The 18038-nt window shown below is 36.1% G+C and overlaps 1 protein-coding gene across 1 annotated transcript in view; it reads left to right on the top strand.

Moving 5' to 3' along the window:
- Positions 1-332: 332 nt before the first annotated feature.
- LOC132557821 (neuralized-like protein 4) overlaps positions 333-18038 on the top strand; it is a 31022-nt gene continuing 13316 nt past the window's right edge. Inside the window, exons 1-14 of the mRNA XM_060222348.1 lie at positions 333-503; positions 1555-1927; positions 3980-4263; positions 4525-4636; positions 6596-6684; positions 7278-7533; positions 8314-8410; positions 9278-9545; positions 10117-10279; positions 12497-12739; positions 13375-13453; positions 14186-14355; positions 14652-14786; positions 16512-16651. Of these exons, the coding sequence (XP_060078331.1) occupies positions 333-503; positions 1555-1927; positions 3980-4263; positions 4525-4636; positions 6596-6684; positions 7278-7533; positions 8314-8410; positions 9278-9545; positions 10117-10279; positions 12497-12739; positions 13375-13453; positions 14186-14355; positions 14652-14786; positions 16512-16651 (2580 nt within the window). The remainder of the gene's footprint in view (positions 504-1554; positions 1928-3979; positions 4264-4524; positions 4637-6595; positions 6685-7277; positions 7534-8313; positions 8411-9277; positions 9546-10116; positions 10280-12496; positions 12740-13374; positions 13454-14185; positions 14356-14651; positions 14787-16511; positions 16652-18038) is intronic.

Below are 18038 nucleotides of genomic sequence, written 5' to 3'. Positions count from 1 at the left end.
TGATTTTCTTATTTAAAAAAAAACTTTTCTATTAATTCAAAATTTAAGAAGAGAATTGTCATGTTTTTGCACAAACATGATGTCTTTAATCACTGTGTACATTATTATTATTATGTTGTTATATATTGTAAGTTTGAATAACCGAAACGCACTAACAGCATTTTTAAAAGTGCAAGCTACTTTCAAAACATGAACAATGCATCACTACCTTTTAGAATTACAACATAAATAGCAATATAAATTGTTGTGGAATATATGAGGAATTGGCACATTGAAAAGCTTTATTGTTCGTTCTGATACGGTCACCGGCATTTTATAAAACCCACATAAACATGGCGGCCCTGCCAAAATTTCATAGTCGGACAGGGTCGCTAGTCACTCTAAGTAACGACGGTCGGACAGCACAGAGAAGCCACCCAACACAAGAATTTAACAACGGTGTTGTTTTGAGTGCAGAATCACTGAAAGATGATCAAGTATTTGAAGTGAAAATAGATAAAAAGGTGAAGTCAGACTGCATTTTTACTATTTTTAATCAAACAAACTAACCCAAACTCATTCAATACTTTAATCGATCTTATATAGGGCAGCTCACCTGTGAATAGGTATCATAACTGTTATTCACATCAGACAGTCATGTTAATTTTAATGTTAGCTAGTCCGAAATATGCTGAGCCTATTCGCTGTGCCGATATCATCAGCTATATGTTTATGACTGGTCAAACTGAATAATGAAAACGATCCAGATGTTCTGATTACTCCAAAACCTAATTCTCAAGAAAGCACAACGCCAGCACGTCCATACTCCTATATAACTTAAGAGTTTGAATAAGTATTTACATAATAAGATGGTCGAATACTTTACCTTTCTGTTGCTCAAACATAGGTTCATCAGCCAGACTAAGGCTTCTTATAGGTATAGGAGTAACATCGTGAGAGTAAAAAATGATAAAAACTGTTCAATCTGAATCACATATTTTATTCTTATTATAGGCAATCTCCATGCACTTGATGAGAAATCTGTATCCCTGATATTCATTTAATTTTGTAGAAGTTGATATCCTGTTTGTACGTGTGTGTATTTGTAAAGGAATACAGCAACTTATCAGAAGTTCTAGTATCTTGTATTCTATAACAAGTAATTACTTTTAAATGTACTCAGATGGTGTGTTTTATTGCAAAAAAAAAAATAAATAAATAAATAAATAAATTTAAAAAAATGTACAATTTGCTGCTACAAAAGTCAGTTTGATCATTTTTCTTGTCTGCTACTTTGAAGAATGATATCAATACACATAATAAGCAAGTAACTGGTTTTACTTGAACACATTGGATAATTATGAATTTGTCCCATTATTTTTAAAGACCACAGTTCAGCCACATGACCTTACTAGTCTTGGCTTGTGGTATTTCTCTTTAGACTAAAGCTAGTTGTATGATAACAGCCTTGAGATTGACAATTAAATACAGATCAAGCCATAGTAGGTGCATTTTTCCTTCCTATTACATATACAATATAACATTGTACACAAGCCTTTTCTCTCTTTTTTACAGGTGAACTCATGGAGTGGTTCAATAGAAATTGGAGTCACCACCTGTGACCCAAATAATCTTAACTTTCCTATAAGTGCTACAGGTTTCCGTGAAGGCACATGGGTAATGTCTGGTAGTTCCATCCTTAAGGATGGTCATTCTGTGATAGAGGAGTATGGAGCAGATCTTGATCAGCTTTCAGAAGGTGACAAGGTTGGGGTGATGAGGACTTCACATGGACTTCTGCACTTTTTTGTTAATGGTACAGACCAAGGAATGGCTGCTGTGGATATAGGACCAGTGGTGTATGCAGTTGTAGATCTATATGGGAAATGTGCTCAAGTATCTATCATTGAAAGTGTGTCCAATGTCAACCAAGAGAATCAACAGAACGGTAATGAAATATCTAGTTTCAGAAAGCTAGTTGGATGTAACTATTTAAGTTGCCACAAGAGAAGATCACATGTATTTGTAACACTCTGTGTAATGTGTGAAATTTGATTTCACGTGCCAAGTATGATTTACTCAATTTTAACTTTAGAATATTGGCGTATAGTGGATTCTACTTATTATGATATTTTTTCCATGTATTGAATGTTCTCTATATAAATCAAGTAAAGAAAGCAGTTATTATGATACAGTTGAACATTATATATAATTTATTGTCTGACACTTGGGCTGTTCCTTGTGACACTAATTATCTGCTAATTATCATGGAGACACCCCTAGGTAGCCAGTCCCACCTTTTTAATTCAGTTTAGGTAAGATTAAACCCTTACATTCAGTAAACAGTGTCAACATTATATATAAAACCATTTATTACTTAAATAAGTCTAACTAGACACTTATGGCACAGACAGTAATTTTATGTTCCAGCATGGCTTATAGGATCAATGCACTCTCCTATTTAACAAGAGTTTTGTTTTTGATAACCAGAAAACATCTGTTCTCTGCAAGAAAATCAGTTTTGCATCTCATGTACTTGTAGATAAACATGGTGTCAGAAGTAGGCTGATGTTCACACCAGTGTCATATTTATTCATGTATAGGGATTCAACATTTTTTTTTCTTTCCTATCAATACACTTACAGAGGATCTAGTGAAAAGATTTATCAAATCAAATTGGAATATTACATAATTTTATTACTTATGAGACATGATAGTCACAACTTTTTATTTGCCGCCGGAGGCGGTCGTATATTGGGGTCATCTTCTCCATCTATACATCCGTATGTCCATTTCTTGTGAATGCAACTCCTCCTAAACTAATCGTCAGATTTTCATGAAACTTGCTCAATGTCACTACTACAATGGGTAGATGCGCATGAAGGGGCAATTTTTTGGTTTGTTGATTTTTGTAAGATTTATGCCATTTTCAACTTTGTATCTGTAGCTAGCTCTTAGTGGAGCTTTGTGAACGCAACGTTGTAAGATTTTTGTAAGAATTATATATTTTGTCAGTGTATATTATGTCCATGGCATTCTTGTTTCACATGGTAAAATGGTATAGACATTTACCAGAGCAAAGCAACAGATTTTTTCAGCAAAATTGACATCATTATGAAATGGTAATGATTAGTCTTTTTCACATAAGCTTAACTGAAAATTGCATTACATTTATCTTCTCTGCCTTCAGTTCAACTTGGTTCTTAAAATCGCAACTAAAAGTGGAAGTATAAATTATTATCTTATCCAAAATCACTGCTGACCAAAAACAAAATATACATCAATTGGCATTTGTAAAAATAATAGTTCATGTTGGTTTTAATTTTTCTAAAAAGCAATTATTCATTGATATTACAATGCTCTTCATCTCTGTCTAAAGTATGTAGTAATAGGTTGTAATGCAGATTTAGATAAACACATAATCTAATTCCATGGTTTGACTATTATGGTTATTTAACTTGCAGTCCTTGTGATTAATAACTTTCTTGGTTATCATAATACTTTAGTCTTGAAAATAGAATATCATAAGTGTGTGTGATGGTTGTAATATTTTCTCATCTGAGGTTACTTTGAAATTAGCAATGCCAAACTATTACTAAAGTACAAAACACTGTTTTGTATCTGTCACAAATCGTTCCATTTGTTTGAGTCAGACAAACAGTAATTTCTAGAACTCAAATAATTGAGATCAGAACTCATGCTTTTCCTGTGGGTCTTAATCAGATTTTGAGAACCTGTTATAATTTTTGCATAGCTTAACTCATAAAATTTTGGAAATGGTGCTCTGGACTTGCATGAAGAAATCCTTCAAAAATTACTGACATACTGTGGGTACCTACTGGGGCCGTCAATCACTCATTATGTGACATATGATTACCTTGTAGCTAACTGCAGATGATCAAGGCGGATGTGGAATTAGTAGAAATAACAACAAATTTTTATATTGTTTATACAAAGAAGTCTTTAAAATGTCTTCAAATGTGTATTTATCTCTTTACAGCTGTTTCAGTGACCAATGATGTTGCTAGTCAGTTAGCCAATGAGTTTTTGACACAATTGTCCAACCAGATAGTGAATGACTTAACAAGAGGTGCTGAGGCCCTTAGCGTTTCTGATGAGAGTGTTGTTCATTCAAATGAAAGATTAACCTTTCATGAACGTTGTGGAAGCCTAGTGAAGTTAAGCAAGAGTCACAGAACAGCTGAGAGGCGGCGACCACTGGACGAGTTCAACAATGGAGTGGTCATGACCAACAGACCACTCAAAAATGATGAAATGTTTGAAGTAAGGAAAATGCAGCATGACTTTTTAATGCATGTCAGAGCTTTATCATAAACATTTTGTAGTATTTTCATTATTTTTTTTTCATTTTGAATTGAACACAACGTCATGCACAATACAGTATGTAAAAAGAAGAAAATTGGTAATGGTCAACACCTTTTATCAGATTCAGTTAAGGATTTGAAGAAGTTGTTCAGATTTGTTGTGAAAGTTCTTTTGAATAACATTTATTTTCAGGAATAAATCATCATTGATTACTTGTAGATACGACTTGACATCTTGGTGGACAAGTGGTCGGGGTCTATAGAAGTCGGCATCACAACACATAACCCATCAACACTAGATTTCCCTGCAACAATGACAAATATGAGATCAGGTATAAATGAATATACTGTAAATACCGTTATCTTTCTGTTGGATTCGGATGGCATCTTTTCTTAACTTTACTGTTAAAACCTTGAGAAGAGGGTTTAAAACAACTGTGGATTTGGACAAAGTTTGATCTTGGTATGACGTAGTCAAGGAAATACCACAATGCTAGAGCTGGGTACCACAAAAAAATAAAGTACTGCAGTATACCGGTAATACCGCTCACCTCTACACAATGCTAAATCTGGGTACCACGAAAAATAAAGTACCGTGGTATACCGGTAATACCGCTCACCTCTACACAATGCGTACCTGGTTCCTCCCTTTACTGTAAACTTTATGAAAAAAACATCCATGAATGGCTACAAGGAGTAGCATTAGTGTATGGACATGTATGTTGATTTTCTCTCTCTGAAACTTTACTTATTAATATATTCATACAAAACATACATGGTAATAAGTGTGTAGATCATTGACATCACAATCTCATTTATCAAACACTCATTGGGAAGATAGACCAGTTCTCTTAATAGGTTTAAGAGAACTGGTTTATCAACAACTCTTGGAACTTAAAAACAGCATACTTAAAAAAAGATATGTTAAGTTTTCACCTCTGAGAAGTTTTTTCATTATGATACATCTATTAATAAGTTGAGAATAACCGAAGACCTTGTGGCTGGCAGAAATGTTTTATATCTTAACAGCCATTTGCTGTTGAACTGAAGACCCACACAACATTTCCACTCCGTTTTGAAACAAATGTCATGTCTAGGCCATACACAGGCTGTCCAGCGTCCCTAAACTTCCTAAAAAATCCTAATTTTTATCAGTTTTGCTAAAATTCCTTAAAAAATGAAAAATCCAAAGGGAATTCCTAAAAAAGCCCTAATTTTTATCAGTTTTGCTAAAATTCCTTAAAAAATGAAAAATCCAAAGGGAATTCCTAAAAAAGCCCTAATTTTTCACTTCAGTTCCTACTTTTCTATATTTCTTACAATTTACTGAAAATGTTTTCATTAAATTCATACTTAAAATGTATTTTAATGTAGTCTGTAGTTCTAATTCAGGGTAGACAATGAAAGGCAGTTGACCAGTGGATCTATGTACCCAGATTGTTATTGGTTGTGACTGAGTGACAGAGATGTGATTCTTAAGGTCACAGCCAACAGCAGCTGGGACACTGAAACCCTGGAAGACACCTTTCCTGCAATTAAGGCATTGTATGTTAGTTTCTATTTTGTCAAATATGCAAGGTAAGTCAGTTTAATGCTTTCATACTCCCTATTCTAGTTACAAAATTCCTAATTTTAGCCCTGAATTTGCCCTAAAATTTTGTAATTTTCAGTCCTAAAATTAGCCCTAATTTTTTGTCAAGAAGTGCTGGGTAGTCTGCATACAGGATAGTATAAACATTTAGTATACTTAAAGGACCTCAACCAATTTTGCTATGAAGCATTCCTTCATTCATTCATGGAATGAGTAGATTGTGTGACTTATGTCCTCTAGCTCTCATCATGTGAAGAGAAAATCAAATTTCAATGTTGACATAATATTACTATTGATATATAGATGAAACACTGGCTATATGAATGCTATTCATCATGTTTATCGAAATTTTGTTTTGGAATCTTCTCCCCCTCCTTGATCCCTGATTAAGAAATCTAACTACTTTGATGGACAAGAGTGGAGGTTGCCTTCTATGGCCACTGATTGGTGGAAATGAGGAGTTTGACATTACAAGAGTTTGACACAGTGTTTCCTCTACATTTTAGGAATGATTGAAATATTTTAACCATCAATTTTAAGCCTTCTTTATATGCCATAATTTAAATACATACACAGATGTACTTGTGTCAACTACTTGTTTACAGAGTTGTAATTTTACAAGTTTTTTAAACATATAATTGCAAATTTTGTTTGATCATACAAAGGAATTAAGCATTGTGATATTCATCTTTTTTTGAAGGTACAATAATGATGAGTGGCTGCGGGATACTGACCAATGGGAAAGGTACACGGAGAGAGTATGGTCAATACAACCTAGATGAACTAGAGGTTAGTTTTCTGAATCTCTGAGACTTGGAAGGATTTTTATTTTTATTTTTAAAGATTTATGCCCCTAGGGAGCTTAAGTAAGAGAAGATATTGTATGATTCCACATTTATCAAACAGGGATCACCCAGACAATTAAAGTAGTCACACAGTGATACATACCGTAAACATTTTTTGTAAAATTTACTTGCATATTTTCCCTTTATTTACAGATTATCTCCCCTTGAGATACATAGGCTAATGGTAGCAATACAAGACAATTATAATGCTTCTTGTGCTATATTTATTGAGAATCAGTTCCAGCTTATAAAAGTAGAACAGTAAAACTTTGTCATGTTTTTTTGTAAAACATGTCGGAAGTTTTCTTGAAAAAGGTTTTTCTCAATACACTTATAGTCTTAAATGTAGCATGACAGTTTGGCAGGAATGCCAAATGCCAAAAATTCACTAATGTTGAACAACATGACCCTGTCATTTATTTTTTGATTTATTCATCATGTGTTGTAAGTAAATTATATGCAAATATATGTATATTTTGATAATGCAAAAAAAAAAAAAAAAACTATCAGATTTAATTTCTTCAAAAATGAATCTAGCAAGGAGACAGAATTGGGTTGATGAGAAAATCAAACGGTCATCTCCACTATTACATCAATGGTCAAGACCAGGGGGTGGCCTCAACTGAAGCTCCAGTCACAATCTGGGGTGTGGTTGACCTGTATGGTATGGCTGTGAAGGTAACCATACTGGACCGGAATGATCCTAACTATCCCAACACTTTACCTGTGGCTGCGCCACGCAACACCAATGTGTTCAGACAATACCCAGACATGTATGATGATGAACAGGAGGGTAAGAGGATCTACTAGTAACTTTGTTTTATTTGATACTACACTCAATTGGAATTTAATCTCTTGTGGATCATTCTCGAAGCTACAATCTGTGAGAAAAATTGATGTTTGTTTCCGTGTGATTTAAGCTACAATCTGTGAGAAAAATTGATGTTTGTTACCGTGTGATTTAAGCTACAATCTGTGAGAAAAATTGATGTTTGTTACCGTGTGATTTAAGCTACAATCTGTGAGAAAAATTGATGTTTGTTACCGTGTGATTTAAGCTACAATCTGTGAGAAAAATTGATGTTTGTTACCGTGTGATTTAAGCTACAATCTGTGAGAAAAATTGATGTTTGTTACCGTGTGATTTATAATTGATTATATATTAGCCATTGTCTCTAATATACTTTTATGTTGTGGTTTCATTAAATTTAAGGTATTTCTTCTTCCAATTGGAAGTATCTTTTTGTAGACAAAGTTTTGTTTGTACATGAATGATACTAATTGTTGATGGGTTGTTAATTGATACAGATTAAGTGTTAATGAATGTCAGTGGAACATATATGGGATATAAACAGGAGTAGATGGAAAGGTGATGGTTCATAGTTCTTGTCATCATACTAAAACAGTGATATTTCATTTCCAGCACATTTTAATGGGTTCTTGGGTCCAGGAGTTGATTTTAAAAAGTTTAAAGATATTTTTTATAACAAATGAAATTTAATAAGGGAAATCTATTTGTTTGATAAAATTTCTGAGAAATTAAACCATTGTCATCCATTTTTTTAAATCACAGTTGAGGAAGAGGGATGTGTGGAGAAACTTCTTTTCCATCCACACTGTGGCTCTCATGCAGCAGTCATTAGTGGACAGAAGACAGCCCATAGACCTAAGTAAGTTCTGTTACTCCCCATAGACCTAAGTAAGTTCTTTTACAACCCATAGACCTAAGTAAGTTCTGTTATAGCCCATAGACCTAAGTAAGTTCTGTTACTCCCCATAGACCTAAGTAAGTTCTGTTACTCCCCATAGACCTAAGTAAGTTCTGTTATAGCCCATAGACCTAAGTAAGTTCTGTTACTCCCCATAGACCTAAGTAAGTTCTGTTACTCCCCATAGACCTAAGTAAGTTCTGTTATAGCCCATAGACCTAAGTAAGTTCTGTTACTCCCCATAGACCTAAGTAAGTTCTGTTACTCCCCATAGACCTAAGTAAGTTCTGTTACTCCCCATAGACCTAAGTAAGTTCTGTTATAGCCCATAGACCTAAGTAAGTTCTGTTACTTCCCATAGACCTAAGTAAGTTCTTTTACAACCCATAGACCTAAGTAAGTTCTGTTATAGCCCATAGACCTAAGTAAGTTCTGTTACACCCCATAGACCTAACTAAGTTCTGCTACTCCCCATAGACCTAAGTAAGTTCTGTTATAGTCCATAGACCTAAGTAAGTTCTGTTACTCCCCATAGACCTAAATAAGTTCTGTTATAGCCCATAGACCTAAGTAAGTTCTGTTACACCCCATAGACTTAAGTAAGTTCTGTTATAGCCCATAGACCTAAGTAAGTTCTGTTACTCCCCATAGACCTAAGTAAGTTCTATTACACCCAATGGACCTAAGTAAGTTCTGTAATAACAATTGAAGACTGGGACAAGATTTAAATTTGAAGTTTAGGATATTTATTGTGTGAAATATAAACAATGTTTGACATAAACTGGAGGATGAAAAATACTGATACTGATAATCTAACTTTGTACACAGTGCCTTAGATGATTTTAACAATGGCGTTGTCCTGACAAGTAGACACCTGAGGCCAGAGGAACTGTTTGAAGTGCGGATAGACAGAATGATTGACAAGTGGGCAGGGTCAATAGAAATAGGTGTAACTTTGCACTCTCCACATGACCTTGACTTTCCCTCTACAATGACAAACATCAGATCTGGTACATGGATGATGACGGGGAACGGTGTGATGCACAATGGAACCACGATCATTGATGAGTACGGACAAAATTTAGATAGACTCAAGGTAGGAAGATATTTTAATGATTTACAATTAATTATCAGATATCAAAAAGTATACTATCTTTAGAAATAAATTTTTACAAGTAATATATTTTCTCTGTTACCTTTTTCTTGAAATAAATTAACAAAATTGTAAAGATCAAAAACCTAGGTATTTTTGAAAAGTTATTCTTGCTCAAAATTCTGAAAGTTATCATAAAAGAATTGTAATGGAGTAAGATATTGTATGATATTTTTTTCCTCAAAGTGAACTGGAAAAAATTAAGACGTGTACATCAAATACTTAATTTTCAACAAGTATACTGAATATACATTTCACTGACAGAAACATTGAAATAGATAATGTTATGTATTGGAAAAATCATATTTAAGTGTCTTATCATACTGTATCATAACATTTTAGAAATACAATATTAATATAATATTGTAATATGATGAAATTATCTTTTGTCATAATGAAGATTTAGTGATGCATGTAAGTCATCATTTATAATAGGCATTATTCACAAATATAAGAATTGAAAAGATTGTGAGAGATACTATTATGTGTTAATTAATATTTGCTGGACATGCAGACAGGAGACCGTGTGGGTGTAAGGAGGAAGACAGATGGAACACTCCACTTCTATGTTAACGGTATAGACCAGGGACAAGCTGCCTCCAATGTCCCAGAGTTTGTGTACGGGGTCATTGATCTTTATGGACAGGCTGCCCAGGCTACAGTAGTCGATCATTCAGGTATTAACTCAAGCAGTCTGGACACTTTAAGGTTGCCCAGGCTATTGTAGTCGATCATTCAGGTATTAACTCAAGCAGTCTGGACACTTTAAGGTTGCCCAGGCTATTGTAGTCGATCATTCAGGTATTAACTCGAGCAGTCTGGACACTTTAAGGTTGCCCAGGCTATTGTAGTCGATCATTCAGGTATTAACTCGAGCAGTCTGGACACTTTAAGGTTGCCCAGGCTACAGTAGTTGATCATTCAGGTACTAACTTGAGCAGTCTGGACACAATAAGGTTGCCCAGACTACAGTAGTCGATCATTCAGGTACTAACTCCAGCAGTCTGGACACTTTAAGGTTGCCCAGGCTACAGTAGTCGATCATTCAGGTACTAACTCCAGCAGTCTGGACACTTTAAGGTTGCCCAGGCTATAGTAGTCGATCATTCAGGTAATAACTCCAGCAGTCTGGACACTGTAAGGTTGCCCAGGCTACAGTAGTCGATCATTCAGGTACTAACTCGAGCAGTCTGGAAACAATAAGGTTGCCCAGACTACAGAAGTCGATCATTCAGGTACTAACTCCAGCAGTCTGGACACTTTTAGGTTGCCCAGACTACAGTAGTTGATCATTCAGGTACTAACTCCAGCAGTCTGGACACTTTAAGGTTGCCCAGGCTATAGTAGTCGATCATTCAGGTACTTACTCCAGCAGTCTGGACACTTTAAGGTTGCCCAGGCTACAGTAGTCGATCATTCAGGTACTAACTCGAGCAATCTGGACACAATAATGTTGCCCAGACTACAGTAGTCGATCATTCAGGTACTAACTCCAGCAGTCTGGACACTTTTAGGTTGCCCAGGCTACTGTAGTCGATCATTCAGGTACTAACTCCAGCAGTCTGGACACTTTTAGGTTGCCCAGACTACTGTAGTCGATCATTCAGGTACTAACTCCAGCAGTCTGGACACTTTAAGTTGCCCAGGCTATAGTAGTCGATCATTCAGGTACTAACTCCAGCAGTCTGGACACTTTTAGGTTGCCCAGGCTACTGTAGTCGATCATTCAGGTACAAACTCGAGAGCAGTCTGGACACTTTAAGGTTGCCCAGACTACAGTAGTCGATCATTCAGGTACTAACTCGAGCAATCTGGACACTTTTAGGTTGCCCAGACTACTGTAGTCGATCATTCAGGTACTAACTCCAGCAGTCTAGACACTTTAAGGTTGCCCAGGCTATAGTAGTCGATCATTCAGGTACTAACTCCAGCAGTCTGGACACTTTTAGGTTGCCCAGGCTACTGTAGTCGATCATTCAGGTACTAACTCGAGAGCAGTCTGGACACTTTAAGGTTGCCCAGACTACAGTAGTCGATCATTCAGGTACTAACTCCAGCAGTCTGGACACATTAAGGTTGCCCAGGCTACAGTAGTCGATCATTCAAGTACTAACTCGAGAGCAGTCTGGACACTTTAAGGTTGCCCAGGCTACAGTAGTCGATCATTCAGGTACTAACTCGAGCAGTCTGGACACTAAGGTTGCCCAGGCTACAGTAGTCAACCATTCAGGTACTAACTCGAGCAGTCTGGACACTAAGGTTGCCCAGGCTAAAAAAGTCAATCACTCAATTAATAACTGGAATCTTTGTTCAATATGATTTTACTGTCCTTTCTGTATGAACTTTGAAAAACATGGCTCAATATGTGTGTGTATTTGTTACTTTTCCCCACAGAAAACATTGTTTCAATGTTATTTAATTTTGAAAATGCATACATATATACAGATCAGTTTTATTTGCAATGGAAAAATTATGCCATTGCCTTTTGTAATTCTCAAGTCCAAATTTGAACCCTATGTTGTCATTGGCAGAACACATGATCATTATGTCAAGATATCATAAATCTTTACAAAATAGATGTCTACAATTATCCATGTCATCAGACTTTTCATTTCTTTTTTTTATTAGTCAATAGATTTATTCAAATACTAAATCAAAGATGGCATTTGGATGTGGATTTATTCAAAGGAAAGAGCTTTTTCCAATATGATTTGATTAGAATCAGTAGTTATGACAGTCATTTGTCTTTACCCATAGCATTACCAAGGAAACAAGGAAGTTGTAATTATACACTAATACATGTACACAATTATAGAATTAAAATCATTATATTTAGTCCAGTAACTCCAGAGATTTACATCCAATGATTAAATGATACTGATATGCTATTACAGAATCACTGTCTTCACCTGATGCAGATTCAAGCTGTGCCCTGGAGACAGAGGAACTTAAATTTCACACCATGCATGGTCAGAATGCCATTGTATTAAATAATGGCCGAACAGCAGCTCGGCCCAATGCTACAGGAGAGTTTAATGATGCCATAATCATGAGTAACCGCCCACTGAAAGATAACGAACTGTTTGAAGTCATCATAGAGAAAATGGTGGATAGATGGTCAGGCTCAATAGAAGCAGGTAAGTAGACTTTATAAAAGCTGGTAGGTTGATAAGTTTATAGGCTTTATAGAAACTGGTAGGTTGATGAGTTTATAGGATTTATAGAAGCTGGTAGGCTGATAAGTTTATAGGATTTATAGAAGCTGGTAGGCTGATAAGTTTATAGGCTTTATAGAAGCTGGTAGGTTGATAAGTTTATAGGCTTTATAGAAGCTGGTAGGTTGATAAGTTTATAGGATTTATAGAAGCTGGTAGGTTGATAAGTTTATAGGCTTTATAGAAGCTGGTAGGCTTTTAAGTTTATACGCTTTATAGAAGCTGGTAGCTGATTATTTTTTAGGCTTTATATAAGTTTGTATGTAGAAAATTTTATAGACTGTTTAGAAGCAAGTATATGATTTTAAGAAGCTAATAGCTTGGTAGCTGGTCAGTATCAAGGAAAGTGAATGCATAGATGAATTTGCTGACTCTCATCTTAATCATATTTGAAAAGAATTTGCATTACCAGTAATTCTAAAGTAATGATAATGTTTTATTGCACAATTTATAGAATCAAAGTTATTTTCCAATTTCTTGATGGAAATAATTCAAAATTTCTCCACTTTTTCATTACAACCTTTGTCATATTGGTATTCATTATTCAATGTTTCCAGGTGTGACCCTTATTAAGGCAGAAGATTTGGACTTCCCGAATACAATGACAGATATTGAGTACGATACCTGGATACTGAGGTAATACTTTAGAATACAGTGAGATATTGAGGATGATACCTGGATACTGAGGTAATACTTTAGAATACAGTGAGATATTGAGGATGATACCTTTATAGTTTGGTAATACTTTAGGATACAGTGAGATATTGAGGATGATACCTGGATACTGAGGTAATACTTTAGAATACAGTGAGATATTGAGGATGATACCTGGATACTGAGGTAATACTTTAGAATACAGTGAGATATTGAGGACGATACCTTTATAGTTTGGTAATACTTTAGGATACAGTGAGATATTGAGGATAATACTTTACTTTAGAATACAGTGAGATATTGAGGATGATACTTGGATACTGAGGTAATACTTTAGAATACAGTGAGATATTGAGGACAATACCTGGATACTGAGGTAATACTTTAGAATACAGTGAGATACTGGATACTTTGATATCAATCATCACATCTTGAGAGTAAGATAAAAGATTATCTAAGCATAAAGAACATTTGTGTTTAGAAAAACATTCCACTACTTCCCCATGATACCCTCTTGATATATTTTATATGGTGTACAAAATGAAGATAGAGAGCCGTTTGCTAAAGAGTTCTGAGACACAGGTAAACCAATTGAAACCAGTACAACGATAACACAGTATTTACTATATATACTGTTCAAAACATAATCTTAATACACACTGTAATTCAATCCCTCGACCGTCCTAAATGCTTATTTACATGGCTTCGCTTCAGTGGCTCTGCCATTATGCAGGATGGCTCCACAATCCGAAATGGGTACCCACTTGACCTTGATGTCATGTCGGTAGGCTGTCGTATTGGGATGATGAGGTGTTGTGATGGCACTCTACACTACTATTTCAATGGCATGGACCAGGGCGTGGCATGCTCTGATGTTCCACCAGGTTGGTTACCTTCCTTCATGCTTCACTTCATATTTATTTTTCTTCAGTAATGATGTGTATCAGTGGTTGGTCCAAACTCAAACCTAAATGTCCAGATCTAACATTCCTACTTATATTTTGCTATCTCAATGGAATATGTACAGTTTTCATTAAAGTGATCCTTATCTTGGAATGTTTTCTCTTCGTTGTTAAATGTAATAGATGTTCTTATGTCATTCTCAGTTTTATTTTCTAACTGGTTATGATATAAGAACATCTGTTCTTTAAACTAATAAATGAGTTGCTTACTCCAACAGGTGTGTCCGCTGTGATTGACCTGTACGGTCAGTGTGCTCAGGTGTCAATAACCAGTGGCTCTGGTATACTACCGACAGACAATAATGTCCTTCATACAGAGATGGTACAGTCAGCTGCTTCACCTGTAAACACAGGTAAAAATATAAGAATATAATAATGCTCTTTACTTGTAAATACATGTAATAATATAATGTAATCGGCAGTTAGTAATATACCTGTAATCAGACGTAAAATTTTGTGTAGCTTCAAGTCAGTAACTCACCTGTAATCACAGGTAAAAATTTTGTTTAACCTGCTGTCTGTGTTTAAAAATATGCAGGTATATACATGATTAACAACCATAACTTTACATTGAAAATTTGAGAAACTGGGTTGTCAGCATAAACATACACCAGGGCCGTTTTCGTTTCAATAAGGTAGATAGTGGACCTTGCAGAATCACAATTTCAAACCAAGGGAGATAATACTCTCTGTGGCGGAACAGGTAACTATGTAATTAGCCACTTGATGGTTTGATTAGTACCCCATGATAGTGTTACCTGCTTATCTTCTTTAATTGTCTAAACCCTCATCTTGATGACTATAAGCGTACACATGTATTTTAAGTACAACTTCTTACTTGTTGCATTTTTTAGTACCCTCTTTGTAACATGACATTTACAGACCCAGGGAAATAACACTCTTTGTAGCATCCCACTGTCACACCCAGGATACTTGTGTGTACATTTACAGACCCAGGGAAATAACACTCTTTGTAGCATCCCACTGTCACACCCAGGATACTTGTGTGTAATATCATATTTACAGACCCAGGGAAATAACACTCTTTGTAGCATCCCACTGTCACACCCAGGATACTTGTGTGTAATATCATATTTACAGACCCAGGAAGATAGCTCCTTCTGTGACATCACACTCATAGACCCAGGGAGATAGCTCCTTCTGTGACATCACACTCATAGACCCAGGGAGATAGCTCCTTCTGTGACATCACACTCATAGACCCAGGGAGATAGCTCCTTCTGTGACATCACACTCATAGACCCAGGGAGATAGCTCCTTCTGTGACATCACACTCATAGACCCAGGGAGATAGCTCCTTCTGTGACATCACACTCATAGACCCAGGAAGATAGCTCCTTCTGTGACATCACACTCATAGACCCAGGGAGATAGCTCCTTCTGTGACATCACACTCATAGACCCAGGGAGATAGCTCCTTCTGTGACATCACACTCATAGACCCAGGGAGATAGCTCCTTCTGTGACATCACACTCATAGACCCAGGAAGATAGCTCCTTCTGTGACATCACACTCATAGACCCAGGGAGATAGCTCCTTCTGTGACATCACACTCATAGACCCAGGGAGATAGCTCCTTCTGTGACATCACACTCATAGACCCAGGGAGATAGCTCCTTCTGTGACATCACACTCATAGACCCAGGGAGATAGCTCCTTCTGTGACATCACACTCATAGACCCAGGGAGATAGCTACATCACACTCATAGACCCAGGGAGATAGCTCCTTCTGTGACATCACACTCATAGACCCAGGGAGATAGCTCCTTCTGTGACATCACACTCATAGACCCAGGGAGATAGCTCCTTCTGTGACATCACACTCATAGACCCAGGGAGATACTATACTCTATAGCATTAATCTCTGAGGCTCTTACAGACTTGAGATTTATGGAGACAGTTAATCTACAGCATCACACCCTCAGACCTAAATAGATAGTACCCTCTGAAGCATCCCTCCCTCTCTCACCGATGTGCCCTGTTGACCTGACAGACATATAGACCCCATCACTGCATGTTGGAATATCATTGATCCAGTTTTATTGGTGTCCACAGATGTCACCCATAGGTTCAGTCAATGTTGTGGAAAAAACATTACCATAAAAAATAACGGGGCTATGGCCTGCAGAGCCCGTAACTTCCAACACGGTCTCATCTTTAGTTCGGATCCACTGAGACGGGACGAGCTATTTGAAGTAAGTTGACCTTTACGGAGTATGATGAAACCTGTTTTTATAAGTGGTACAACAGTCAGGAGGACCTTTGTCAGTTTTAGTTATTTACTGTTATAAGTGGTACAACAGTCAGGAGGACCTTTGTCAGTTTTAGTTATTTACTGTTATAAGTGGTACAACAGTCAGGAGGACCTTTGTCAGTTTTAGTTATTTACTGTTATAAGTGGTACAACAGTCAGGAGGACCTTTGTCAGTTTTAGTTATTTACTGTTATAAGTGGTACAACAGTCAGGAGGACCTTTGTCAGTTTTAGTTATTTACTGTTATAAGTGGTACAACAGTCAGGAGGACCTTTGTCAGTTTTAGTTATTTACTGTTATAAGTGGTACAACAGTCAGGAGGACCTTTGTCAGTTTTAGTTATTTACTGTTATAAGTGGTACAACAGTCAGGAGGACCTTTGTCAGTTTTAGTTATTTACTGTTATAAGTGGTACAACAGTCAGGAGGACCTTTGTCAGTTTTAGTTATTTACTGTTATAAGTGGTACAACAGTCAGGAGGACCTTTGTCAGTTTTAGTTATTTACTGTTATAAGTGGTACAACAGTCAGGAGGACCTTTGTCAGTTTTAGTTATTTACTGTTATAAGTGGTACAACAGTCAGGAGGACCTTTGTCAGTTTTAGTTATTTACTGTTATAAGTGGTACAACAGTCAGGAGGACCTTTGTCAGTTTTAGTTATTTACTGTTATAAGTGGTACAACAGTCAGGAGGACCTTTGTCAGTTTTAGTTATTTACTGTTATAAGTGGTACAACAGTCAGGAGGACCTTTGTCAGTTTTAGTTATTTACTGTTATAAGTGGTACAACAGTCAGGAGGACCTTTGTCAGTTTTAGTTATTTACTGTTATAAGTGGTACAACAGTCAGGAGGACCTTTGTCAGTTTTAGTTATTTACTGTTATAAGTGGTACAACAGTCAGGAGGACCTTTGTCAGTTTTAGTTATTTACTGTTATAAGTGGTACAACAGTCAGGAGGACCTTTGTCAGTTTTAGTTATTTACTGTTATAAGTGGTACAACAGTCAGGAGGACCTTTGTCAGTTTTAGTTATTTACTGTTATAAGTGGTACAACAGTCAGGAGGACCTTTGTCAGTTTTAGTTATTTACTGTTATAAGTGGTACAACAGTCAGGAGGACCTTTGTCAGTTTTAGTTATTTACTGTTATAAGTGGTACAACAGTCAGGAGGACCTTTGTCAGTTTTAGTTATTTACTGTTATAAGTGGTACAACAGTCAGGAGGACCTTTGTCAGTTTTAGTTATTTACTGTTATAAGTGGTACAACAGTCAGGAGGACCTTTGTCAGTTTTAGTTATTTACTGTTAATCCTAATTTTTTTACATTTGT

This window comes from Ylistrum balloti, unplaced genomic scaffold (assembly GCF_031769215.1).
Source record: "Ylistrum balloti isolate Yb309-2 unplaced genomic scaffold, AGI_CSIRO_Ybal_v1 Utg370728, whole genome shotgun sequence".
Taxonomy (NCBI): Eukaryota; Metazoa; Mollusca; class Bivalvia; order Pectinida; family Pectinidae; genus Ylistrum; species Ylistrum balloti.
This window is presented reverse-complemented; position numbering and strand designations above follow the sequence as displayed.